General features: G+C 43.5%; 1 protein-coding gene across 1 annotated transcript in view; it reads right to left on the bottom strand.

The window, feature by feature from the left end:
• CHN2 (chimerin 2) overlaps positions 1–27,760 on the bottom strand; it is a 505,884-nt gene that overhangs the window by 8,165 nt on the left and 469,959 nt on the right. The window contains exons 11-12 of the mRNA XM_030202483.1: positions 4,981–5,118; positions 2,237–2,342 (exon numbers count right to left, since the gene is read on the bottom strand). Coding sequence (XP_030058343.1) covers positions 2,237–2,342; positions 4,981–5,118 — 244 coding nt within the window. The remainder of the gene's footprint in view (positions 1–2,236; positions 2,343–4,980; positions 5,119–27,760) is intronic.

Raw genomic sequence — 27,760 nt, 5'->3', positions numbered from 1 at the left:
TAGCCAGAGCTGCTGCTGTGTGTGACCACCACCTGCTGAGATAGAGAACATACTGAGGAGTTTCCGGCAGCACATGACCACATATAGGGAGGCAAAAGTTTGCTCTCTATCTCCACCTGCTGGTAGATGGACACAACCCACCAGTCTATGGATTGATCAGCTTGATGATATGGAAGTTTTGATTAGGCGGTGACAGGGGGGAGAGGCGCCAACAGGAAACATTTTTTATTAGGATGAAAGGAGGGGGCCAGGTGCCACAAGAAATTTTTTTTAAATATCGCAGAGGGTGGGAGGGAACTGGGTTGGGTAATTTTGGGGAGATGGGACAGTGCCAGAGTGGGGCTGAGGGGAAGGAGATGGGACCAATGCCAACTGCGGGGGCTCTATGCCAGCCTCAGATCTGGTGTTAGTCCTTGTGTGTATGATTAACTAGTTAGTTGCTTCTTCCGTTAAAGGCTTCAGAGAAGAGCCAAGGTTTTACCTACTTCCAGAAGTAGAGATATATGTTGTAACTCTGTCCATCCTCTGCCCAGACTACATCCCCAGAAAATCCTAAGCTGAGATCACATAAAAGTATTCTCAGTGGACAGTTGGATACATAACTGGGTGATATCATCTAAAAGTGCCTGTGTAGGAAAAGCCTCTTCAGCTTAGCAAACTTAGTATATGGGCATGACTTCCCACTTTGTGCCATCATGGAGCGAACTATTGTCATTAAATAGTTGAGTTTAGAAGACAACTCCTGGGAAGATGGGACGGCATGTGAGATCTTGCATCCTGTTCATGGAGAACACATGCAACTTGGTTCTCTCCAGGATTATAAATTCTCACAACTGGGATTCTCTATTTACATGATGCCTTAATAAAAGTGGGGTGGGATGAAAGAGATGATATTGGCAGTAAGCAGTTTTCTGTTTCTTTTTGGAAGGCAATTTGGAAATCAAGAAAATGAACCCTGGGAGGATGGAGTTGAGTGCAAAACCTCAAAGAAACTCCAAAGGCCAGTCTGGCCAAAACTACAATTGCACTGAGAATCCTTTTCCATGAAGTAATGAGATGTGAATGTATCAACTTGTGGCAAAGTTCTGCAAATGTCCACTATAGAGGTTGACCTCAAGTGGGCTACTAGTACAGCTATAATTTGGACATTATGGGTTAGATTCTATATATGGCACCTGAAAAATCAGTGCAGAATAAATTTCCACCTTAGCTTATTGTTAAGTGCTGTTAACAAAGCTGACAGGTCAATTAAGTTATATGCGTTCCTACAGAATACGTTTGGATTTCAGTGCGGAACGCTAGGCGTGATATATAGAATCTGGCAGTATGGGAGCAATTCAATAGCTGGGCACCTTCATTTAGGTGCCACAAGGCCATGCAGTAGGAGTCTATTCTGAGGAGCCTAGGTTATAGAATACTAGTGTAAGTTGGTATTGGCATGCCTAACATTTAGGTACCCACATTTATACCAGCCACATTGTTAGCATAAATGCAGGCGTCTAAATGTGGCAGGGGTAAGTTACACGTGTGAGTGGGACCTCTGCCTATATCCCTCCCATGTGTATGCCCCCTTGCAAATATACGATATGCAAGACCTTGCTTACATGGCACCCTGATAATAAAACCACCAAGTAGTAAATTTAAAAACAAATTGGAGAAAACATTTCTTCACTCAGTGTGTAATTACTACTACTACTACTTAACATTTCTAGAGCGCTACTAGGGTTACGCAGAAAGTGTTAAAAGCAGTTAGCTTAGCACGGTTTAGATCATTTCCTAAAAGAAAAGTCTATAAGGATAAGCAGCATAAAATCTGTTTACTATTGGGATCTTGCCGAGTGCTTGAGACCTGGATTGGCCACTGTTGGAAACAGGATACTGGGCTTGATGGCCCTTCAGTCTGTCCCAGTATGGCAACACTTATTTTGTTACATTCTTATATATGTGCACATATGAAGGCATAGGCTAACATTCTAAATATTTATGTGTGCAACAAGCATGCAAATGTTACTGCCTGTTTTATACAATTGCCCTTTATCAGCCTTGACGAGACCTTCTAAGATCAAATATGCATGGGCATGAGAAGGAGATGCAGTCTACTAACTGACTGTAAAGGACTTGCTTGACAGCAGCAGTCTCAGGTTTGCTGGGGTAAAAACAAACAAAAAAGTTGAGGGCCTCCTCTGCTGTCTAAATAAAAGAATGCTGGCAGGTTAGGGCACAAGGGATAACTTACTTCTTGAGGTGAATCATTAGGTATCTGAGCGTCTCATAGTGTGCAGGTGGAAGCAACATCAGTGCTTCATGGATTGCCTCCAGCCTTTCATCTGCATTAGAGATTTCTACAGCACAACAACAGAAGAAATGTACTTAATATGACTCTCAAACCACAATAAATTTAGCAGAAAAGAGAATGAAGAACCTGGTGGCCCAAAAAATAAAAGAAAATCATTTAAAGCTAACTTAAAGCTCACCATTTTTCAAGTGTCTTATTTTACAAGTGCAAATCTGATTTTAGATTTTGAATCTCTGTCTATCAGACACTCTCTTCCTTGATAAACAGTTTTGCCCAGTTTAGAAAATTTGGGGAACCTTTTAACTCAGTTAAAATATGACATTTTTAGTTTTCACAGTTTCCCCCTTTAGATTCAGTTTGCACTAACAGAGTGCCAAGTTCTGGCTTCCCATCTGGTCAGGAAGGGGCCCCTATTACAAAGAGGCGGTAGTGCTACCGCCATTTTGTCGTGCACCAATCCGGTACTACCGCTGGTCTACTGCTGGAGCTGGTGGTAGTGCCACCCCCAGCACTTGCCATTTCTGATGCGACTGTAATTTTTTTTTTTTAACCGCTGGGTTTGCGCAGGAGCCCTTACTGTCGCCTAAATAGTTGGCAGTAAGAGCTCCCCCTGGAAATGGCCACGCGGCAAGTGTTTACTTATAGCACAGTCATTTCCTCTTTTTGGCTTTTTACCCGCTGCGGTAAAAGGGGGCTCTGCGCACAGCAAATCCATGCGCTGATGCTACCGCAGGGCCCCTTTTACTGCAGCTTGGAAAAAGAAGTCCAAAATTTACTAGAATCCATATATATCATCATATTGGAATTTATTAACCACCTCCATGAAGAGACTCATCCAAGGCTGTGTACAGCACTTGACACAAAGCTTACCATTTTTAAAACAGTAAATTAGTAAAGTGACCAAATGTAAGTATTTTATTTTATTTATTTATTAGAATTTATTAACCACCTATATGAAAGATTTACCCAAGGCGGTATACAGTAGGTACAGTTTAACAGTTTGCCAATTTTGTTAGCATAACAATAGCAAAATAACTAAGAATGAACATGCATACAATAAATGAATACAATCAAAGAGGTAAACTTGGAGACATGCAAATTGAATCCTAGTAATAGAACTGACATTAAACATCATCAGAATTATAAACATTTAACAGCAGTGTTAAATCCTATATAATAATTTGCACCTCTGTCTGGATGCCTGGGTTCGTAACAAACTTCCCATTGGTCTGCCCTGGTGATGACATCAGAGGGCGGATCAGTAAGAGGGAGGAGAAGCTAGCACCAGCCAGCCACAGAACCTTGGAGGTGAGTGGAGAATCACTCCCCTCCCTCTCCCCCAGTGGCGTAGGAAGGAGGGGGGGGGGGGGCGGTCCGCCCCGGGTGCACGCCGCTGGGGGGTGTCGGCTCCGCGCTGGTGCACTGCCCTCTCTGCCCCGGAACAGGTTACTTCCTGTTCCGGGACAGAGAGAGCAGTGAACCAGCGCGGAGCCGACACACCCCAGCAACGTGCAGTCGGGGTGGATCGGCCCTCCTGCCCGTCCCTCGCCGCAGGTATGCGTTCCGGGGGGGGGGGGGGGAGGAGGTATGCGTTCCGGGGGGGGGGGGGGTGCGCTCCAGCAGGAGGAGGGTGCGCCATGCTGCACCCGGGGGGGGGGGGGGGGTGCGCAGCAGCGACCCGCCCCGGGTGTCAGCTCCCCTCGCTACGGCTCTGCTTTCCCCCCGTCCTCCCTCCGAGCTCCATGCCCCCTCTCCTCCTCCCCCTCTCCTCCCATGCCCCCCTCCCTCCCTCTCATCGTTACAGGCCCCCCTCCCCTTCGAGTTCCACGTCCCGTGCCTCCCTCCCTCCCCTCCGAGTGCAAGCACAACCTGTCCTACGGCAGCCCCTCGCCTTCCTGCGTGCCAGCTGTAATTTAAACATTCTTACCTCGGGTTCCGGCGTTACCAGTGAAGGCAAGCGGCGCTTCAGACTTCCTTCCCATCTACCTCAGCTCTGCCTCTGTTCCCGCCCTTCTGGAAACAGGAAATGAGGGCGGGACCAGAGGCACAGCTGAGACAGATGGGAAGGCAGTCTGAAGCGCCGCTCGCCTTCACTGCTGACGCCAGACCCCGAGGTAAGAATTTTTAAATTACAGCCAGCACGCAAGAAGGTGAGGGGCTGCCGGAGGACAGGTTGTGCTTACACTCAGGGAGAGAGAGAGAGGAAGGGAGGCGCGAGGGTCTGGAACTCGGAGGAGAGAGGGGGCGTGGAACTCGGAGGGGAGGGGAGGCGTGGAACTCGGAGGGGAGGGGGGTCCTGGAACTCGAAGGGGAGGGGGGCAGGGGGTCCTGGAACTCAAAGGGGAGAGGTGTCTGGAACTCGGAGGAGAGGGAGGTAGGGGGGCATGGAACTCGGAGAGAAGGGGGGCTGAAACTCGGAGGAGAGAGAGGGAGGGAGGGAGGGAGGGAGGGAGGTAGGGAGGCGGGCATGGAACCTTGCTAGTGCCCGTTTCATTTCTGTTGGAAACAGGCCTCTTTTACTAGTGTATTCATATGTATGTTTCATGTGTGGTTCATTTGCTTATCTCTTGCAATACATATTTATGTGTATACACACATATAAATGCAAATATACCATTAATTTGTTTTCTTAAAGTTTATAGTATCACTTATCCTAAATAAGAGACATTTTATTCAGTACTTACTTGCTGCTTCTATAAATTTGGAATAGGTGTCATAGGTAATGACAGGAATTGGCAGGTCTCTGAAATACAGCTTAAATGCCCCAGTAATGATATTTATATCCGGATATACACTGGCAGAAATGTCAACCTTTTCACCATCTAAAAGAGAGGCAAGAAATATGATCCTAACTTGTGTAGAACTGCTTTCCTCAAGCTCATGTCCCCCCAAAATGAAGAAACCCTCCATTTCTAGATGTATTTATTTATTTAAACATTTATAGCCTGCCTATTAACTAGGTGAATTACAAAGAGGGGGATTTTCGAAAGAAACGTCCAAGTTGCGATTTGGACGTCCTTGCAAAACGCCGAAATCCAGGGGCGGGGAAACCCGTATTTTCGAAACAAGATGGATATCCATCTTTTGTTTCGAAAATACCGTCAGAGATGTCCAAATCCTTAAATTTGGACGTGCCTAGACATGGATGTTTCTGACTTTCAGCGATTTTCAAAACCAAAGACGTCCATGTCAAAAATGTCCAAATGCAAGCCATTTGGGCGTGGGCGGAGCCAGCATTTGTAGTGCACTGGTCCCCCTGACATGCCAGGACACCAACCGGGCACCCTAGGGGGCACTGCAGTGGACTTCATAAAATGCTCCCAAGAACACCCCCCCAAACCCCACTACCCACAACTGTACACCATTACCATAGTCATTAAGGGTGAAGGGGGGCACCTATATATGGGTACAGTGGGTTTGTAGTGGGTTTTGGAGAGCTCGCTGTTTTCTCCACAAATGTAACAGGTGGGGGGGTATGTCTGAAGTTCACTGCAGTACCCACTAAAACTGCTCCAGGGACCTGCATGTGCTGTCATGGACCTGAGTATGACATCTGAGGCTGACACAACATATTTTTAAAGATGTTTTTTGAGGGTGGGAGGGGGTTAGTGACCACTGGGGGAGTAACGGGAGGTCATCCCCGATTCTCTCTGGTGGCCATCTGGTCATTTTGGGCACCTTTTTGTGCCTTATTCGTAATAAAAACACATCCGGGTGAAAACGTCTAAGTGTTCATCAGGGACGTCCTTGTTTTTTTTGATTATGGGTCAAAGACGTTCAAGTGTTAGGCACGCCCAAGTCCCGCCTTCACTACGCCTCCGACACGCCCCCTTGAAATTTGGATGTCCTTGCAACGGACTGTAGTTGGAGGCGTCCAAAATCGGGTTTCGATTATACCGATTTGGAAGTCTCTGGGAGAAGGACGTCCATCTTGCAATTTATGTCGAAAGATGGACGTCCTTCCCTTTCAAAAATGAGCCTGAAAGTAAACAAACACAGTAATTTAAACAAATCACATACAAACACAAAAAGTCAACAAATATAATTTAAACACTATTTTTTCAACTCCATAAAAGAAAACATATTTATCTAAATCCCAAAATAAGCCTGTGCAAATAACAGTGCTGTTAACTGTTTCTTACAAATACCAAGTTTTTGCATCAAACGAAGCCTCAAAGACAATTCATTCCATTCAACAGGACTCACATACGATAATGCTGCCTTTGAAGTAAAAGAGGAGTGCAAACACTTCATCAATGGAACAATCAATTGTTGTGTATTTTCAGAATGTAATACTCTTGTAGGCTTATAGCACTGCAACACTTTCTTAAAATAGGCTGGAACTGAATTATGTAAAGTCTTAAAAACCAGTAATAACAGTTTAAAACATACAAATCTCAAAAGAGTGGAACTGTATGAACACTCCAAACTATTTTTTCTTTTAATAGTCTTATTTTATAATTGTTCTTTTTTTTTTTTTTTTTTTTTTTAACTATCTTGAAGAAAAATCAATGTGGAAGAAAAGACCTCAGCAGTCAATGGCTCTGCGACTAAGCTTTCAGCAATCACCAAGCTTATATATCTCTGCTAATAGAATAAGACCAATCATTGGTCAAAAACCTCCACATCAACATGACATACTTCATATGAGTTGCATGCACAAATATATTTTATAATTTTTCAAATTTTCAAAATTTTCATCTTTTGCATACGTATCCTTAAAGCAGGAAAAAGAGACACACTTAGGTTTTTATACAGATCCCAACGGGGACATGTTTCACTCGCAGATTCATCACGGGATCAAACTTACTAGCAAAGCCTGAGAAATGAATGGGTAGCACTAGCTAGGTTGAATGACTGGTCTCAGTCAATTGGCAGTGATATGTAAGTTCGGTGATTGCTGAAAGTTTATTTATTTAGTTATTGCATTTGTATCCCACATTTTCCCATCTATTTGCAGGCTCAATGTGGCTTACATAGTACCGTGTTGGCGATCGCCAATTCCGGTTTGAGAAATACAGAGTGGTATTGCATTAAAGTTACATTTGTGACAGAGTGAATTAGATAGTCAAAGACGGAGAGTTAAGTTTTGTCCAGATCTGGTATAAGTTTCGTTGTGTTGTAGGGTTCAGGTAGTTTAGGTTGGATCGTTATGGTATGAAGTTTAGTCAAAGAGCCATTGACTGCTGAGGTCTTTTCCTCCACATGATTTTTTTTGAAGATAGTTAAAAAAAAACAATTAAAAAATAAGAATAGTTTGGAGAGTTTGTACAGATCCAGTGTTTCAACAAGTTCATGGCAATCTAATGCTAGATACTGAAGGTAGACCATCACAATGTCATTAAGGGGTGCTTTTACTGAGACCTTACCGCCAGCCATTGACTTATCGATAAGGTCTCTCATGTTAACCGTGCAGTAATCATCTATGCGTGTCAAGTTGAACTTATCGCCCGATTTTCGCCCCGTGCCAGAAAATAAAATATATTTTCTGGCATGTGTAGTGGATTTGCATAAAAAATGAAATTACCGTATGGGCCTTGCGGTAGCCAGGTGGTAACTCCAAATTGACATGCGTTGGGCCCACGTAGGCACATACGTGGCATAGTAAAAGGGCCCCTAAACTGAAAAACCTTTCAATATTTGAGAGTCACATCAGAGGAATGACAGAGTAAAACATTATATTCAGTGGTGTTGATATTCAGCATGGTTTAAGTGAGCAGAGGAGGCTTAACTGGGCAGGGTCGCTGAATGTAGGATCTCACCACTACACGACTGTCTAGTTAGTGCGGGATGGTCCATGGGCAGAGCTTGGGCACGGCCAGCACGTAACCAGCTAAAGTTGGATAGAGTACGCTAACTAGTTGAGTTAGTACATAAGCAGGCTTATTTTTATTTTCGAAATAGAAGGGTGCCCATTTTTCGACACAAATCGGGAGATGGGTGTCCTTCTCCCAGGGTTGCTCAAATCAGCATAATCGAAAGCCGATTTTGGGCATCCTCAACTGCTTTCCGTCACGGGGATGACCAAAGTTCACGGCGGCGTGTCGGAAGCGTAGCAAAGGCGGGACTGGGGCATGCCTAACACATGGGTGTCCTCGACCGATAATGGAAAAAAGAAGGGCGTCCCTGACGAGCACTTGGGCTACTTTACTTGGTCCATTTTTTAACTTTTTTTTTTTTGTTACATTTGTACCCCGCGCTTTCCCACTCATGGCAGGCTCAATGCGGCTTACATATTGTATACAGGTACTTATTTGTACCTGGGGCAATGGAGGGTTAAGTGACTTGCCCAGAGTCACAAGGAGCTGCCTGTGCCTGAAGTGGGAATCGAACTCAGTTCCTCAGTTCCCCAGGACCAAAGTCCACCACCCTAACCACTAGGCCACTCCTCCAGAAAAAGGTGCCCAAACTGACCAGATGACCACTGGAGGAAATCGGGGATGACCTCCCCTTACTCCCCCAGTGGTCACTAACCCCCTCCCACCCTAAAAACTTTTTTTAAATATTTTTTTCCAGCCTCTATGCCAGCCTCAAATATCATACCCAGCTCCATGACAGCAGTATGTAGGTCCCAGGAGCAGTTTTAGGGAGTACTGCAGTGCACTTCAGGCAGGCGGACCCAGGCCCATCCCCCCCTACATGTTACACTTGTGTTGGTAAATGTGAGCCCTCCAAAACCCACCACAAACCCACTGTACACACATCTAGGTGCCCCCTTCATGCCTAAGGGCTATGGTAGTGGTGTACAGTTGCGGTGAGTGGGTTTTGGGGGGCACAGCACACAAAGTAAGGGAGCTATGCACTTGGGAGCTTTTTCTGAAGTCCTCTGCAGTGCCCCCTAGGGTGCCCAGTTGGTGTCCTGGCATGTGAGGGGGGACCAGTGCACTACGAATGCTGGCTCCTCCTACGCTCAAATGGCTTGGATTTGGTCATTTCTGAGATGGGCGTCTTCGGTTTCCATTATCACCAAAAATTGTGGATGACCATCTCTAAGGATGACCATCTCTAAGGTTGACCTAAATGTTGAGATTTTGACGTCCCCGACCGTATTATCGAAACGAAAGATGGACGCCCATCTTGTTTCGATAATACGGGTTTCCCCACCCCTTCGCGGGGATGTCCTGTGAGGATGTCCTCAGGAAAACTTGGGTGCCCCCCGTTCGATTATGCCCCTCAAAGTGACATTTTTATTAAAGTGCAGCAAGCCACTGTGGGCTTGCTGTGCGGTGATCCGGTAGAAGTGCTTGCCCCTACCATGCGCCATTTCCAGTGCGTCAGAATTTTTTAGGGGTGAATGTTGGGGGTTTACCCAGCAGCAACTGGGTAGTGTCATGCACTGCCTGGTTAGCACCTAAATAGGGGGTGGTACGTGCTCCCCTGGGAAATGGCCTCAGGGCAAGTGATTAACTTACCACACGGCCATTTCCTTTTTTTTTTTTTGAAAAGGCATTTTACCCGCTGTGGGTACTACTGGGTAGTCCTATCTTTATCTGCCAAGCTAACTAGACACCTGTTTGAATATCCGCCAGTGTCAAGTTAACTTCCAGGTGACCACACTGACCCAGATACTTAATTTTGGAGCCCAGACATGTCCTGGTATTTAATATCTAGCCTTAATTCAGCCCACGGCTCTCAGCAGTTTCAAAAAACACTGAAAGCTGTTCACTGATTATTGGGTTCTTTATTTTTGATGAGCACTAGATCTATTAAAGTGCACCTCTTGGTTAACGTGCATATTTAGTAAATGAGTGCCACTCCATAAAGGGGCACTTTTACTAAGCTGCAGTGAAAAGTGGCTTGGGCTAGTCTTGGTTTGCGCTGGGCCACTTTTTACCACGGCGGGAAAAGGCTTTTTTTTTTAAAGTGGGGCAGTAAATGGCAGTGCTCTAATATTAAAATTAGTGCACAGTTATTTACTGCCTGAGCCCTTAGCGCCACCACCTATTGAGCAGGGACTGTCTTTTCATGTTCAAGTGTACAGCGCTGCGTACATCTAGTAGCGCTATAGAAATGATAAGTAGTAGTAGTAGTAGTAGTAGCAGGTTGTAAGGGCTCATGTGCTAACCATGGTAATTAGGCAGCATGTGGTAGTAAAAGGGCCCTTTAATTAGTTAAGCCCGTCAGCGCTAATAATTGCCAATTAACAAGTAGTTATAGACAATAATTGGCATTAATTAGAATTTATGCACACAACTGTCTAAATGCATTCTGTAAAGTAATGCGTATAAATTCTAAGGCATCTGGCTGCAAATGGGGCATGGTTATGGGCATAGGAGCCGACTTTTTAAAATGATTGGGGGTGCTCAAATTTTTTTTTTTTTTAGAGGTGGTGCATTCCCCCCTCCCCCCTGAGTTCCAGGGCCCCCCCCGCCCGTCTGTCCATCCCTCCCTCCCACCGAGTTCCAGAGCCCCCCTCCCCCCCCTCCGTCCAAATTTTAAAATCCATCTTCTTACCTCGTCGGGGTGTTAAGGCGCCAGCTGCACGTAGTGAAAAGCGTGCGTGCTCGCACTTCAGCCTTCCTTCATCTGTCTCTGAGCTCTGGTCCCGCCCAAGCGGAAACAGGAAATGAGGGCGGTACCAGAACTGAGAGACATAATAGTAACATAGTAGATGACGGCAGAAAAAGACCTGCATGGTCCATCCAGTCTGCCCAACAAGATAAACTCATATGTGCTACTTTTTGTGTATACCTTACCTTGATTTGTACCTGTCCTTTTCAAAGCACAGACCTTGTAAGTCTGCCCAGCACTATCCCCGCCTCCCAACCACCAGCCCCACTTCCCACCACCGGTTCTGGCACAGACCGTATAAGTCTGCCCAGCACTATCTCCGCCTCCCAACCACCAGTCCCGCCTCCCACCACTGGCTCTGGCACAGACCGTATAAGTCTGCCCGGCACTATCTCTGCCTCCAGCTCTGCCACCCAATCTCGGCTTTAGAAACTTTGATACTTACAATTTAATAAAGAACAATCTAAAAAATAGTTAATATGGTGGTGAAGATATAATATATAGAGAGTATAGCTATTAGAACATTTGTTACCCAGTAAAGAATTTTGTGTATACATATTTATTAGAGAAAGAAAACCTGGGCTGTTTGTGACATTCAAGGCCTAAACTACTGCATCCCTGGACTAGGGAACATGCCATAAAGTTAACATCAAATTCCTAAAGGTAAAGTCTATAACTTCTTATTAAGGTAGACCAGTAGCCACCTTTTATCCCTGTGAGTAGACAGCATGGCATTTTGCTTCTTCTTGGGCTTCTGCCAATATGGTAATTCTTATGTCTACATGAAAAAGAAAGCTAGTGGACTGTAAGGGAGAAATTTGAACAAACTACGCGGCTACTGCAGGCAGTAAAACATAACTAAAAAATATACAGGACAAAAAAAGAAACAGAGCTGGACTGGAGATCCTAAACAAATTAAGATGCTCCAGAAAAAGCCAACGATTTTAATTTCAACTCGATTCAGCGGTCCTTCCATTGAAATGCACAGCGAAACATAGCTAAATAAAAAGGAGCGTAGAAATAAAAGCATAACAAGCAGCAAGGGGACAAGATACAAAGAGGCTGCTAGGGGGAAGGGTTCAGGCTGCCCAACACACAGCTCCGCGGTGTGAACCATTCAAGGGCCGAGTATAATCTCCCAATGAAGCCGTCTCCAGGTAGACAAAAAAGAGAAACGATAAAATGCAGACTTTACTCTGGGAGTTCACGAGAAGTAATAAATCCCAGAGCTGCATTAAACACTATGGGATCATGTGTTAAGCGTTCCCTAGCTCTTTATGGAAAAAAAACAATGGAGACCAAGAAGAGAGGAAGTCTTGAGACTACGTTAAAAGGCCAAACATTACCAAAACTCTGCACCAGAGCGCCCACCACAGAAACACCTTCAACCTCAGCACACCGTGCACATTCCGGAAACACGTGTGGGCCATTTCCCCTTGAGCAGAAAGACCTGCAACCATAGAGAAGAGACTGAATGAAACAGGGCTGTGTCGTAACTTAGTGCGGGCTAGAGCATCGCCTGTAACTGGAGGTTTAAGGCGGGAGTCAGGAGACGGCAGTGGCACGTAGTACGTTATAGAGTAGCTGAAGGCGATTTTCTCCTAGCACTGCAGACGCCATATCAGTACTTCTAAGCGATGGACAAACAGGCGGGGGGGCCCTAGAACTCGGAGGGCGGGACTTTGGGACCTTCCGGTCGGCGAAATATTGGGGGTGCTCCAGCACCCACAGCACCCACGGAGTCGGCGCCTATGGTTATGGGTGTTTCTAAAACTATGCACACTGTTATAGACTACACCTTGTTCTCTCCTAATTTAGGCATCAGCATTTACACCAAGTTTTACTTGGCGTGATTACCTGCGACTAAATTTAGTCATGCAGATTGGCGCTAGGGGTATACTGTAAACAGCGCCTAAATTTAGGCATACATTGTAGAATACTCCTGGGCAAATTTTTTATCCGCGACCTTATTTTAGGCATGATATATATAATCTAGCCCATATTGGCTAATTCTGGATCTCTGCGAAGTGAGCAAATCAAAAGGAAAAAGCAACACAGAAAATCGTGGACCAGTAATAGTGTAGAGGGTCACAGATGAAACAACAAGACAGAGCCAGAGTTTGGAGGAAGCAAATATATTCAAAGACCCAACACGGCCCATGTTTTCGGCCAATGCCTGAGTCAGACATCTGCACACAAATAAATTTTAAAACACACAAATATTTTAAAAATATATATTAAATGTAATTTAAAAAGTTAAGAATATATAAATAAAATGTATGGAGTGGAGGAGTGGCCTAGTGGTTCGGGTGGTGGACTTTGGTCCTGGGGAACTGAGTTCAATTCTCACTTCAGGCACAGGCAGCTCCCTGTGACTCTGGGCAAATCACTTGAACCTCCATTGCCCCATGTAAGTCGCATTGAGCCTGCCATGAGTGGGAAAGCGCAGGGTACAAATGTAACAAAAAAAAAATAAAAAAATAAGTTAATTGTAGCACCAATCATGAATGAATACCATATAGAAGTAGTGGCTTGGATACATCTTGAAATATTCTAACAATCACAATGAAAAGTCAACAGCTGCACTAAAAAAAAATTTAAATAAAATTCATCCTATTCCTTAATTATCATTAAAAGACAGCTGCAAAGAAATTGTTAAACATAGTTCATCAATCCATGATAATCAGCACTATATCTAAATGCATCTCATTCAAAGAAAATTTTTAGATCATAATGGAATCACATTAAACAATCAATGATCAGCAACAGATCAGAATTCACAATAAACTTTCATGTGGCTAGCTATCTGTTATTGTTATTAAGCGGTCCTTTTACTAAGCCGCACTAAAAAGTGACTGGCGTATCTTGTTTGTTTGCCTGGTTTTTTTGTTTGAAATTTTGTGCTCCCCTCTCTCTAGATGTGGGCTAATGGCTTATTTTGTTACTATATTTAGCCTTATTTTTCTTGTGAAATCGCTATATTTGGTTAAATATGGTGAATTTCTGTATTTGTATTGTAACTTTCAAAAATGCACTAATAAAAAAAGTGGCTGGCGGTATTTGTTTAGTGCACGGGTTTTTTACATGCTCCGACCACTTTTTACCATGGCCGTAAAAACCCTTATTTTCAATGAAGGCAGTAAATGGCCATGTGCTAGTTAGCATGCAGCCATTGACTACCTAAGTCCTTACCACCTTCTATTTAGTAGGCAGTAAGAACTCACATACTACTCACTCAGTAATCGGGAAGTGCGCATCAACAGTCGTGCGCTGCCTATCCCACACTAGAAAATAACATTTAATTTCAGGGCATGAGAAACGACGTGCGTTGAACACAGTGCTACTGCTGGGTGCCTGGGCGTGCCCGGTGGTAGTGCTGTTTTCCCGCATGCTACCGCCCTTTAGTAAAAGAGCCCCTAAATGTGCTAACAGTAAATATTAGAAACATAATTTTTCATTTAGTTTAAACAGTTTTTTTTATTGAACAAATGAATGAAGAAAACAAAACACCATCATGCTAACAGAAACATGTATAGTTCAATATTTTTTAACAATTTTCATGTCTACCTCAAACCCCCCACCCGACCCTACATGTTCAACAAATACTTCCATTATTGTTGTTGGTTTTACAGGGCACATATAAGGAACAGAACTAAAAAAAAAAATGACCTTGTCTGCATCTTTCCAGTTGCAGATTTGTATGTACCCGACTATATGCATACCAAAAACTAGTAATGTACTTCCTCATATATGTCTTTATATATGTCCTTCTGCTTTCCCTCCCTCTCTGACCATCCCATATACTCTTAGCCACCGTCCAACCCCCCTTGATCCTTCCCCTACTAATCCAACCTTTACATTGTGATCCTTTGACATATCTTACCATACTCTGACCCTTTACCCTTCTTATTCTCTAATTATCCGCCCCTCCCCCCCAAGTCATCATATTTTAGCAAAAGTATCCCCGACAAATATAACAACAAACATACAAAAAAAAAAAGGAGAGAAAGAAGGGGGGGGGGGAGGGAAGGAAAGGAGAGGGGAGGAAGAGGGGACAAAGGTAGAGAAGGGAAAGAAGGGAGCCATCCACCTCTATCCCTCAGAGCATATGAATATTGCTACGCATTCTATATATCACAACAGAGTGCCCCCACCTTATCCTTACAGTTATTATCCAGTATTTCGCAACAAACTTCTTGCGCTATGTGGCAGGGAGTCAATATATACACCCCATATACCTTGAAACAGCTTCAACCTCTTGGGCGTGCGCTTAGCATACCGATGTTCGAAAATCATCAAAGCATGTAGCTTATTTCTCCATGCCCAAAAGGAAGGCGCTTCATCCCCAACCCATACTCCCAAGATCACTTTTTTCCCCAGAATCCCTGCCTTCCTCAATAACAGTGTATATGTTCTGTTTGTGAGATGATAGGCTTTGTGGAGGGGCATAATCTAACGCGAACGCCCATCTCCATGGGCGTCTATGTTCGAGAATGGGTACGTGAAGGGGTGGGACAGACCGTATTTTCGAAAAAAATGGGCGTCCATCTTTCGTTTCGAAAATACGGTTTGTACGGACCAAAATGCCATGGATTTAGTCGTTTGTGAGCTGGGCATTTGTTTTTTTTTAGCGATAATGGAAAATAAAAATGCCCAGCTCAGAAATGTCCTAATCCAAGATATTTGGTCGTGGGAGGGGCCAGGATTCGTAGTACACTCACCCCCCTGACATGCCAGGACACAAACTGGATACCCTAGAGGTCAGTGCAGTGGACTTCAGAAAACGCTGCCACATGCATAGCCCCCAACCCCCTCCCCCAAAACCCACAAATATACAACACTACCATAGCTCTTAGGGGTGAATGGGGCACCTACATGTGGGTAGAGTGGGTTTTGGAGACCTCCCATTTACCAGCACAAGTGTTACAGGTAGGGGGGGATGGGCCTGGGTCCCGCCTGCAAGTGCACTGCGGTACCCACTAAAAGTGCTCCAGGGACCAGCATACACGCAGGCCTCTAGGACTTGTTGCTGCTGTATAACCTTGGCACACCAGTTGATACCTGAAGACTAATCTCTTTGAAAAAGTCCTTTATTTGAATAAGCACGTTTACTCAATGTTAACTGCAGATCAGAGGTTGTGCCCCACTGGCAAAGAGTCTTCCTGGTACTGAGATTAGCAGTAGGTCAGAGCTGGCAGAATGCTGTACAATGCCCTCTTTCAGCAACATTCAAGGGAAGAACTAAGTTCTGTAACGTGGCTAACACATGAAAGGGATCTAAAACTGTGTTACAAAAATGGCCACTACCTCATGGACTACCAGAAACAAAACAGGGCACACTCTGACCCAGTAAGCAGGGGGAAAAGCACCATGGGAGTAGAGCCTACCAACTACCAACATCGTGAGCATTTAACACAAGCTAGTGGAATCACGGAGCCCAATACCCTACACCCACCACAATGCATTGCTGATGTGACTCTGCAGTGTGCATAACAGAAAAGGTGTCACACTCACCCGAGAGCCACATCAGAACCAGGGAAAGGCTGTCACAGGATAGAACACATTCTGCTGTCATGGAGGTGGTTCCCTCTGGTGGTCATCTGGTCAGTTGGGGCACTTTTTTGGGACTTGGATGAAAAAAAGGGTCCAAATAAAGCGGACCAAATTCTCATCAAAAACGCTCTTCTTGTTTCGATTATCAGCTAAAGACGTCCATCTTTCCTCGGCCGATAACCACGCCCCAGACCTGCCTTCGCCACGCCTGCGGCACGCCCCCGTCAACTTCGTTTGTGCGACAGAGTGCAGTTGAAGACGACAAAAATCGGCTTTCGATTATACCGATTTGGTCGCACACGGGAGAAAGACGCCCATCTCCCGATCTGGGTCAAAATATGGGCGTCTTTCTCTTTCAAAAATAAGCTGGATAGTAATCTAACAATCTAGCCTTCGATGAGAGTGATATTACACAGCCTGTTAGCTGCCCTAAATACCCAAATACTTCCTTCCAAAACTTCTGAATTTTGGGGCACTCCCATAGTGAATGAAAGAATGAGTTTGTTCCCTGCTTACACTTTTGGCATATTGGTGAATCTAGTGCTCCTATCTTAAACAGTCGCTCCTGCGTAAAGTACGCTCTGTGGAGAATACGGAACTGACACTCTCTTAGTGCAGCATTAACCGAGATTTCAGGAATTCTCTTTATTAACTTTAATGGATCTAGCCCGCTACCTACTTCTGGAGCCCATCTTGCGACCAGGTCTACAAACGTTCTCCCCATGGGAACACCTCTGTATAGCCTCATGTAGCTCTGATATTGAGAGTCCACCCTCCCGAAATTTTTCAAAGAATCCCTGTATCTTTGTTCCCAGCGCTGGGGTCAGGGCATCTCTCTCCAGTGATGCCACATAGTGCCTTAATTGTATATAGGCCATCAGATCTCTATGTTCTACCTTCATAATTTTTCATTTAAAAAGGTAATAAAAAGTAAAGAGATTTTTGGAAACATGCCAAACCTGATCAAGTTTCCCTGCCACAAAACCTTGATGTCAATCTTGTGAAAACCCACCTTGTACATGTGTAGCGGGTAGACGTGAATCACTTATTTACTCTTTCCAAAGATACTAGGACTGGGGGCACGTGATGAAGCTACAAAGTAGTAAATGTAAAACGAATCTGAGAAAATTTTTCTTCACTCAACGTGTAATTAAACTCTGGAATACGTTACTAGAGAATGTAGTAAAAGCAGATAGCTTAGTGGGGTTTAAAAAAAAAGATTTGGATGGCTTCCTAAAGGAGGGGAAATTCCACTCATTTCCAGGGTAAGCAGCATAAAATGTATTGTTTTGGGATCTTGCCAGGTACTTGTGACCTAGATTGGCCACTGTTGGAAACAGGATGCTGGGCTTGATGGACCTTCGGTCTGTCTCAGTATGGCAATACTTATGTACAAAAGAAAACCATTGAAAATATCTATGGCTGAAAACTTAAAAAATCACGAGCAGGTGGCTGGTTCAAATCCTGCTGCTGCTCCTTGTGATCTTGGGCAAGTCACTTCCATTGCCTCAGATATAAACTTAGATTGTGAGCCCTCCTGGGACAGAGAAATATCCAGAGTACCTGAATGTAGCTCACCTTGAGCTACTACTGAAAAAGGTGTGAGCAAAATCTAAATAAATAAATAAATAAATAAATTTCAGATAGTGGCCACGCAGAATTAAAAATATGCACTGGCAAGTTTTACTAATATTTGACAATAAACCTGATGTAAAATCGTGTGCTGAAAGAATGATGTATTAAAACAGATCACAAAGTGGAATTTCTAACACTACAGAAAGCATTGTTCCAATAAGTCTGTTTCACTTTATAATCTGTTTTAATACATCATTCTTTCAGCACAGAATTTGACAACAGAAGCCATCAAATTTTCAAATCATATGTATGCTCACATTTACATTTCGATAAGTAATCATATTAAAGTTCATTACTTATCATAGATCCCATTTTGGGGCCCTTTTATAAGGCACTGTAAGGGTACCACACACCAAATCGGCCCTACCGCTGGGGTAGTGTGGAAGCCCAGTGGTAGTTCCGAAGTTGACGCATACAGTTTCCCGCAGTAGAAAATAATTTTATACCGTGAGTTCATGCTGGCAATACAGATCATAAGTATGTGGTTGCACTCCAAGAAGCAGACAGATTTCATGCTACTATACTTACCCCCAAGGATGACATGTGGCTTTCCATAAGTTTACCTTTATAATACAGTTTATGGACTTTCCTACAGGAACTTATCCAAACCTTTTCTAAACCCTGCCATGATAACTGCTTTTACCACATCCTCTGGTAATGAATTCCAGAGCTTAATTGTATACTGAATAAAAAAATATTCTCTCTTGCTGTTTTAAATGTGCTAATTAGTAACTTCACAGCACATCCCTTGGTCTCTATACTTTGCAAAACAGTAAACTGCTGACTCGTGTATATTCGTTTCACTCCATTCCTCCTCTGTATCCTTCCTCAACTATCTTATCTCCAAGTTGAAGAACCCTAATGCTTCCCCATAAGGGAGTCATTTCATCCTCTTTATTATTTTGGTTGTCTTTCTCTTGTACATTTTCTAATTCTGCTATGTCTCTTTTGAGTTGTGCTAACCAGACTGCACACAATACTTAAGTTGCAATCACATCATGCAGCAATACAGAGGTATTATGAAATTGTTTTTTATTCTCCATTCCTTTCCATATAATTCTTAACATTCTGCTTGCATTTTGGCCGCTGTTGCACACTGCACAGGGGATTTCAATAACGCCTAGATCCTTTTCCCTGGGTGGTGACTCCTAATGTGGAATCTTGCATTGTGTAGATATAATTTTGATTATTCTTCATAATAACTGTAGGCTTACATTTAATTAACTTAAATTCAAATTAACTGGGAACAGAAATGTTTTTAACTTCCTCCTAAATATCAAAGTTTGTTCACTGGTTATTAGATGTCTTTTTGGATATGCCACCAGGAATGTTACTTGTTTTGTGCTGTTTTTGGAGAGAATAGTAACATAGTAACATAGTAGATGACGGCAGAAAAAGACCTGCACGGTCCATCCAGTCTGCCCAACAAGATAAACTCGACTTGTGCAAATTACTAGCCAGTTGTTTCTACATTTTCCACCTGCTTCTCATGTATAAGTGGTTTGCTACCTTGAAATTTTCTTAGCAAACAGATTTTATGTGGAATTCACTGCCATTGAGCGTTAGATTAGAAAGACATTATTTGTGTTTTCAAAATAAAGTTGAAAACTAACTTGTTTAAATTTTTTTAATTGGATTGTTAGAATGTGTTGACTATATTTTTATTGTACTTCTTAGGAATCGCTAGTTTCTTTTATATTGTGATCTGCCTTGAACCAGTATTGGTACACTGCTGAATTTAAGAATAAATATTGTATTGTACTGCACACACTTGGGGGGGGGGGGGGGGGGGGGGGGTTGGGAGGAGGGTACATGGTTTCAAGAGGGATAAAGGCTCTTCCGGAGGAGCTTTGGGAGAAGAGTACACATGTATGTATGTATGTGTGTGTGTGTGGAGTGTCTTTGGGAGGATGCCTTTGGTAGGAATTCGGGGTTGGTGATTAAAATGTAATTAATTTTGATTAAAAATGTTTAATTGACCTATCAGTCTCAAAAGGTTTTGATCCAACAGCAGCTATAAAGAGAGCCCACAGAATTAACTATGGGCGGATAACATTGGCATTGCTGTAGTAGTGCTTATAATTTTGTTGTGAGGGGGAGGGATAAGAAAGGGGGGGGAGTAATGGGAGGGTGGGAATCATTTTACATTGGACGGTAATAAAAGAATTAACTGATGGAAATAATTATTTATAAAATTAATAGGAAAGAATATTAAATTAATGTTTGAATTTATTTATAATTGTCCACAAGGGGATAGGTAGAAATGAGGAAGGGATAGTTGATGAATAGATTGTAACATCGGAAGATTAGTTTTAAAGAAGAGCTGAAGTGGTTGGTTAGTTGGAAAGGTAATTAATTGGTATTTTAGGCTTGGGGATGGAGCAAAGGAGAATAAGAGATCTGAAGATATTGGTGGGCTGTGGAAATTGGGCAGGCAGGTAGGAGGAAAGCTGTGTGAGGGAAGAGGGAACTTCATCCCACCCAATTCCTTCCTAAATTTTTGGATGCTTATGGGTTGATTGGGGTTTTGTATTTTTGGGGTAGGTATTTTTAGGGTTTAGGAAAAGGGAGATAAATTGAAGCGGTGGTAAATTTTTAATGTAAATTTCAAGTGGCCTTCATTTAATGACAATGAATTAACTGGATATGTGGATTATTGTGGTGTAATCTGCTCGTGTGTGAAACTGCATAAGTGGAAGTGAGGTCTTTACGTCACTGTAAGTCTCACTTTACATGGTGGGGTATGGGGCATTAATGAACCTCAAAAAGTGAGCGAGATTAATCACCAAGATGATCCAATGTGGTGAAAAAGGATATTTTATTGATCGCTGGATGTTCAGTCTTTATCAAACATAGATACAATAATGCAGCTCCAGACAGCCTCACTCAACACAGGCTGTGTTTCGGCTTTACAGCCTTCATCAGGAGTTAACTGCTGTGTAAACTGTTGCCAAAATTTCAAAGAGCTTAAGAGCCAGAAGAGAAATCTCAAAACTGCTGCACGCCACTTAAATATGGGTAAACCCAATTTAGAATTAAAAGTTGTTATGAAGTTGTGGAACTCCAAATTGCAAATTAAATATCAAGAAAACAGCACTAGTAGCACTGCTTGCTTTAAAAACATTTGATGGAATAAGTATGTGCAGCTAGGTTGGCACCAACAAGCTTTTATAAAGGTCAATAAAGAGAAGTGAAGGTCGCATTGAAATGTTAACAAGTAATTCTTATCTGTGTTGGTTATGGATTTTGATTTGCTAATAAAGTTGCAGACAAATTGTTTATCCATTTAATTAACTTGTCAAAGATTTTTTTATGTGTGAGTTAAGAATGGATTTTGTGCAAGTGTCAGCGTTATGTACACCAATGCATAAGCTACCTACATCTGCTCTTTTACTGGCCTAACTTGTATAGATAAAACATCTAGAGAGTGGCTGCGTTTCTACTTCATATAAATTTAATGCTGTCCCTGGCCTATTCTGGATCCTACCTCTCAGTTTATGCACACACAGTCATATGTTTAATGCATAAAAGTATGCACAAACTAGTCCAAATTAAGGGCCCCTTTTACCAAGCTGCGGCAAAAGGGGGCCAGTGTTGGCGCATGTTTTACACATACGCTGAGGTCTCCTTTTACCGCAGCTGATAAAAGCGAAGTCTCACTTTCCAACAGGAAATGGGCGTGCGGCAAGTACAGCACTTGCTGCACGGCCATTTCAGGGGAGGAAGCCCTTACTGCCACCCACTGAGATGGCAGTAAGGGCTCCCGCATTAACCCGGCAGAGCACGGCACTGCCCGATTACTGCCAAGTACACTTCGGTGCTACAAAAATAAATACATTTTTGTAGTGCTGGAAATGACGATGCACTAGGGATGGGAAGTACTGCTGTGCTGCTGCGGTAGCCCAGCAGTACTTCGTGTATAGTGAGCAGTAAGCTCGCATTGGGCTTACCGCCGCTTAGTAAAAGGAGCTCTAAAAAAACAAAACAAACAAACAAACAAAAAAACCCACATGACCAGCACTGTAGCAACTGCATAAATCTTAAAAAAAAAATCTTTCACTCCTCAGCTGAGTTTGCTTGCCAACACCAGCACTGCAAAGCATTGTTTGGGTGGCAGTGGGGGGACAATGGCTTTCTGATGAAACTACACTAGAAAAAAAAAGTGCTACAGAGAAGGCAGCAGCAGCAGCTGCATCACTACTGCCAGGGAGGGCAGAATGCATCCATTATCCACATTTTATTTTTTTAGTCATAGATAAAGGCAGCTGCACAAGTATGGAAGAGCTGCTTATTAAACATCCCTTCATGGTATTCTTCTATGACAACTATACTGGTTGCCAGTGTTTTACAGAATATAGTATAAAAAGCCTCTCACATGAACCACAGCTGTATGAAATACAGCAGGAAAGTAATACTAATGCTGTTTGCATGCTGGCAGAAAATATGCTTAATGTTAATCTCAAGGAATGGGAAAAACACATAATTAGGCTCCCCCTCTAGGGATTTAAACTCTCCAAGCATAAACCTTGACACAACCAAACACCAAAGAACTAGAAAAATAATCTATGATGGCTCAATCTCACATTGACAGAATTAAAGCAGGATTGGGCCATCTGAAACCTTGGCACATGATTTAGGAAGGCAAGGTGTTTACTCTTACCCAGATGCATTTCCTTTAACCTTTATGTGGCTATATAAATATGAGGATTTGGAAACAAAGCAGCTAAGAGGACTGAACAGCTAATCTTAGCAGACAGAAATTCTACATTTCCTTCTGTAGTATTTGATTTCCTAGTAAGGCAGACTTTTCAAACAATATTTTTGCTAGAAGTTGAAAACTGCAAGTTATTATTAATTTTTTACAAGATGCTTAGGGGCCCTTTTAATAAGCAGTGGTAGGGCTACTGTGCGGATAAGCACACTCCAAATCCACCCTACCGCCAGGGTAGTGTGGGCACCCGGTGGTAGTTCTGAAGTTGACGTGTACAGGTTCTCACGGTAGAAAATATTTTTCTATTTTCTACTGTGTGTGTGTTGCTGGCAGAGTGGCAACATTGCCACACACTGCCTGATTACTGCATGAGTAGTGTGTGAGCCCTTATCGCCTTCTAAATAGGTGGCGGTAAGGGCTCAGGCAGTAAATAGCCATGCACTAATTTTAATATTAGGACACAGCCATTTACTGTCCCATTTTAAAAAAGGTCTTTTTCTCGCCATGGTAAAAAATGGCCCAGCGCACACCAATTTAACGTGACAAAACTAGCGCAGGCCACTTTTTACTGCGGCTTAATAAAATGGCACCTTAATCTGTTCTTCCAGCTGCTAAGACTTCCTAAACTACTGAATTTGTCTCTAATCCAACCTGATAACCCTCAGAAAAAAAGAAAGAGGAGCCCAGTAGCATTCACTAGGTGTCACTGTTGTGCAATGACCTGGACTCCCTGTTCTCATTAACTGTAGGTGTCAATACTGTTTTCAATACATCCTGATCCCTGGGAATTGAACATATGTTCTCCACATGACAGGGTGCATCAATGCCACTCAGCTGGCCCTAGTTTAGTTTTCAATATACATTCCTAACTTAAATAAATAAAAACTATAGAAATAATTTCCAGTGGTGACCAGCTGTGCTTTTTAAATTAATATGTATATTCAGGGGCACTGAACATATATGATAAAAATTTAAATCTCTTTATTAACACATACATGGTAAACACTGACAGTCATCACAGCAAAAATAAACAATTTAGAAAGATCTCATCTAGGCTTGGTACTCAAGCTGGCCTGAAGTACATATATAACCTATCTGGATAATGGCAATTGGATAAATACTGCCGCTTCCCATTCCGTCTGCCCCTCCAGTGTATGGATAATGCAAAGGCAGTCTGATGTATTTTAAGCCTAGCACGTTCCATATAGGGTAATTCTATAAAGAGGGCATAAGTGTAAATGATCAGAATAGCTGGATATATGTACATGTGTATGCACATATGCATGGAAATGTCAAATTCCGGTTATGTGGTATTCTATAAGATGGTGTGTAAATGCGATGGCAAGAAGTTTGAAGGTGGGTGTACACACAGGCAGAGTCTCAGCAAGGCACACTGTTACAAGGGTAAATCACAGAATACATGTTTTTTAAAAAAACAATACATGCGGAGGTCACGTGATGTCGTGCTGAGAGAGCAGACGTAGGTGGGAGAAGCTCCGGCTTGGATCGCCGCAACCCACCCTTTTAAGCGAGAGAGGCAGAGATTATAAAGTATTCCCATTTGGAAAGTTTGGCTAAAGAAGCGCTGAGACTAGACTGCATTTATGAGTACAAAAACGGCACGCAGAGAGAAGGAGAAGCTAGTGAAGAGTTATGCTAGCCCTTGCTCTCAGTAAAATACAGGCCAATGGCTCATAATAAGAGCTAGGCTTCTTAAAATCAAAATCATCTCTGATACAAAAGAGAGCTAGCTTGTAAGAATCAGAGATCACCTTTGACACAATTACATTTCACTGTAGCAAGTGCTGAGCTGGCAAGGGAGGGGGGCATTTGCTCTGGGACTGGCACCTGCAAGATATCATAAGCAAGAGTTGCTATGGCTATGTAGAGATAGTACTGGGTCAGCTGCATCCGGGTGAGAACATCCAAAGGTGGGGCTAGAGGAAGGTTTGGGAACATATGAAGTCATTCTGATCAACTGATAAGAACCAAGAGCCCTGGTGAGAGAGACTGGGGTCCATTGAAATGAATAGGGCCAAAATTGTATATAAGCAGCAATCTGAGGGGTATTAGATCAGAAGAACAGAGAAGGAAGACTCCAGAAGGCTAGAGAGAGAGAGAGGACGTGCCATGTAATGCTGTTCCAACCATGTGACTGTCTGATTTGCTTGTACTGCTATTGGTAAGATTGTAATAAACTATCTTTTATATCTACTGAATACTGGGTTCCTTTCTAATTACAGACCTAGCTACAGCCTGGTCTGTGCAGACCTGCCATGAGCAGATACAGGGTTGGGGTAACTAAGTATCTAGAGGGGCTATGCAGTTCCTTCCAGGATAGTGGAAAGCCCAGGGCTCCGCTGCTGCCCAAATGGGTGAGGCAGACCTAATTATTTACACTAGCGAGGTGCAACTCCAAGATGGCGGCGGGAGGCGAGGGAGGCCCCTCTTTAGTCAGCTCCACGTGGGTGTCTGAAATTGTTACATAAGTGACTCAGGCCATCGATGTCTCTCTAGATAAAAAAATGCAGATAGTTACGGATAAACTGTACGGTGTCGGTGGAAATTTGGAAGCACTAAAGGGGGAATTCTCTGCTTACTGCCAACATGTCTCAGATTTGGAGGATTGGGTGCACCAGTTAACAACTTTGGCAGCCAAGCTACAAGATAAAATGAAAGCTTTGGAAGATAAATCAGATGACATGGAAAAATCGCTCCCGAAGGGGGAACCTACGGTTCGTGGGTTTACCTGAATCTATCCCAGAGGTAGAGCTGAGAAAGTTCTTGGAAGTGTGGCTGGTTTCTGCATTGCGGCAGGCCCTCTGCATATCGAACGGGCGCACAGGCTGGGACCTAAAAGAACAGCAGAGGAATGTCCTCGTGTGGTAATATGTAAGATCTTGAACTATGCACATAAACTGGACATATTAAGGGAGATTAGAGCGAAAGGCCCTTTAAAGTATGAGAACAAGACCATTTTGTGCTTTCAGGATTTTTCAGCCCGGGTTTCAAGCTTAAGAAAAGCATATGCTCCAATCTGCACAGGTCTCCATAGCCGTCATATCCAATTTGCCTTGCTTTACCCTGCGCATCTCAAGGTTTTCAAGGAGGGCAAAGCACATTTTTTTGACTCAACTGATGTGGTTAAAACTTTCCTCCAGGGTTTGCCATCTTCTGCGAGCCCATAACGACGCAGTAAGGCGCAGAGAATGGTCAGTGCAGCCAATTCCGGAGAAGTTTGGTGCAGGCTAAGCCTGTGAAGTTTGAAACAGAAGCAGTTACTGTTGTTGACTGGTTCAGCATTGAACTTGGGAGCAAGAGAAAAGCGAGTATCATGAAGATATGGATTACGTGGAATCCCCAGTTGCCAGATAGTAGAGAGTCAGAGTGCACTTGGGCTCTCATGGAGGATAAATTTACCGTCTGTATTGCAAGTGTTTAAACTGAAACTTTTGGCTAAGGTGTATGTATGTGGAATTGAGTCAGGGGGAGGGGTTGGATAGGAAGAACGGAAAGAGGGTTGGGCATGAGAGCTGGTACAACTGATCAATTTTGATTCATAAGTGTGGATGAGAGGTGAGCAGGTGCGGCCTTGGGCCTAGAGAGTGTATGGATATCTTTTCTTTTATTTCATGAGTGGACACTTCGAAGCAAGGTTGGAGAAAAAAAAACAAAAGAAAAAGGGGAGAGTGCGTGGGGGCATGAGGAGGATGTGAGAGGAAGGGGGAGGGAAGGATACGAGTGACAAAGGAAGGGTATTTGAACGTAATTCTAAGGAGTAAGGGTATTGGTAAAATGGAATGGAGGATTTATGGGGGAGAGCTAGAGCAATGTTATTTGTGGAAGACGGGTTAATAATTGCATGTTGGGGGCTTTCAAACATTTTAAGGTGCTTTATACTGCTGTTATGGAAGACATAATGTAGTCACTGAGATAATGTTGTTTCCTGTGCTTTGGGTCATCCAGTGGGTAGATGTATGTATGATCTGTCATGGGTCTACTATGGATTATGTTTCTGGAGGGTTGGGGAGGGGGGGGTTCGGTAGGGGGGGGGGGGCGGATCCCACATGGGCCTTTGCCCAACGAAAGGGTCGGGCATAGAAGGGTAGGGAGAGTTGATAGAGGGTATATGCAGAAGAGGGGGGGGAATTGGGGGATGGGTGAGGGGAGTTATTTTGCTTTTGTTTCTTTGTGGAGTTGGGAAGATTTGGGGGGGGGGGGGCTTCGGGGAAGGGTTTTTTTAAAAATATTTTTTCCTTGTTTTTGTGTGAGGGGAGGGGCCCCTTCCAGGGGTGGGATCTAAGCTTGTGGATGTTAGGCAGTTATGCGGAGAGTCTGGGTTGGGGAGCTGCTCGCTGGGACGGCTTCCCGACACTTATAGATCATGGGTCTTGGCTTCGTCTAATAAGGCCTAATTCATATGAAGGGGGTTAAATTGATATCTTGGAATGTTAATGGAGTATCTTTACCTATTAAGAGACAAAAAATCCTGCAAACTTTAAATCATCAGGGAGCTGACATAGCGTTCTTGCGGGAAATCCACCTTTCAGCCGCTGAGCACTTGAAGTTCAAACGCTGGTGGGTGGGACAGACTGCAGAGTCGCTGCTTTGACCCGTAAATCAGGGCTCCTGGTGCGGAGGGGACTAGACCTAGTTATACATCAGACCTGGAAAGACAAGCGGGTTAGGTTTTTGATGCTCAAAGTGTCCTTGAACAAACAGCTATTATTATTATGTAACGTTTATGGGCCTAATGTTTATGATCATACATGGGTGCGGGGTTTGATCAGTAAGGTAGCAGGCATGATGGAATTACCGATTGTGATGAGGGGCGACTTTAATATGGTACATGAGCCATATCTGGATAGATCCAGTGAGGCACAGAGGGGAGTTGGTTTACCTGATAAAGGGATTCCGTTAATATGTTCGGGGTTGGAGTTGCTGGACCTATGGAGAGACTTGCACCCTTCAGACCGAGACTATACCCATCTCTCCAGGGCGCACGGGCCCCAATCCAGAATCGACTATTGGCTTCTTTCTACTGGGCTGTTTTC

The sequence above is a fragment of the Microcaecilia unicolor genome, chromosome 1 (assembly GCF_901765095.1).
Source record: "Microcaecilia unicolor chromosome 1, aMicUni1.1, whole genome shotgun sequence".
In the NCBI taxonomy this organism is placed as follows: domain Eukaryota; kingdom Metazoa; phylum Chordata; class Amphibia; order Gymnophiona; family Siphonopidae; genus Microcaecilia; species Microcaecilia unicolor.
This window is presented reverse-complemented; position numbering and strand designations above follow the sequence as displayed.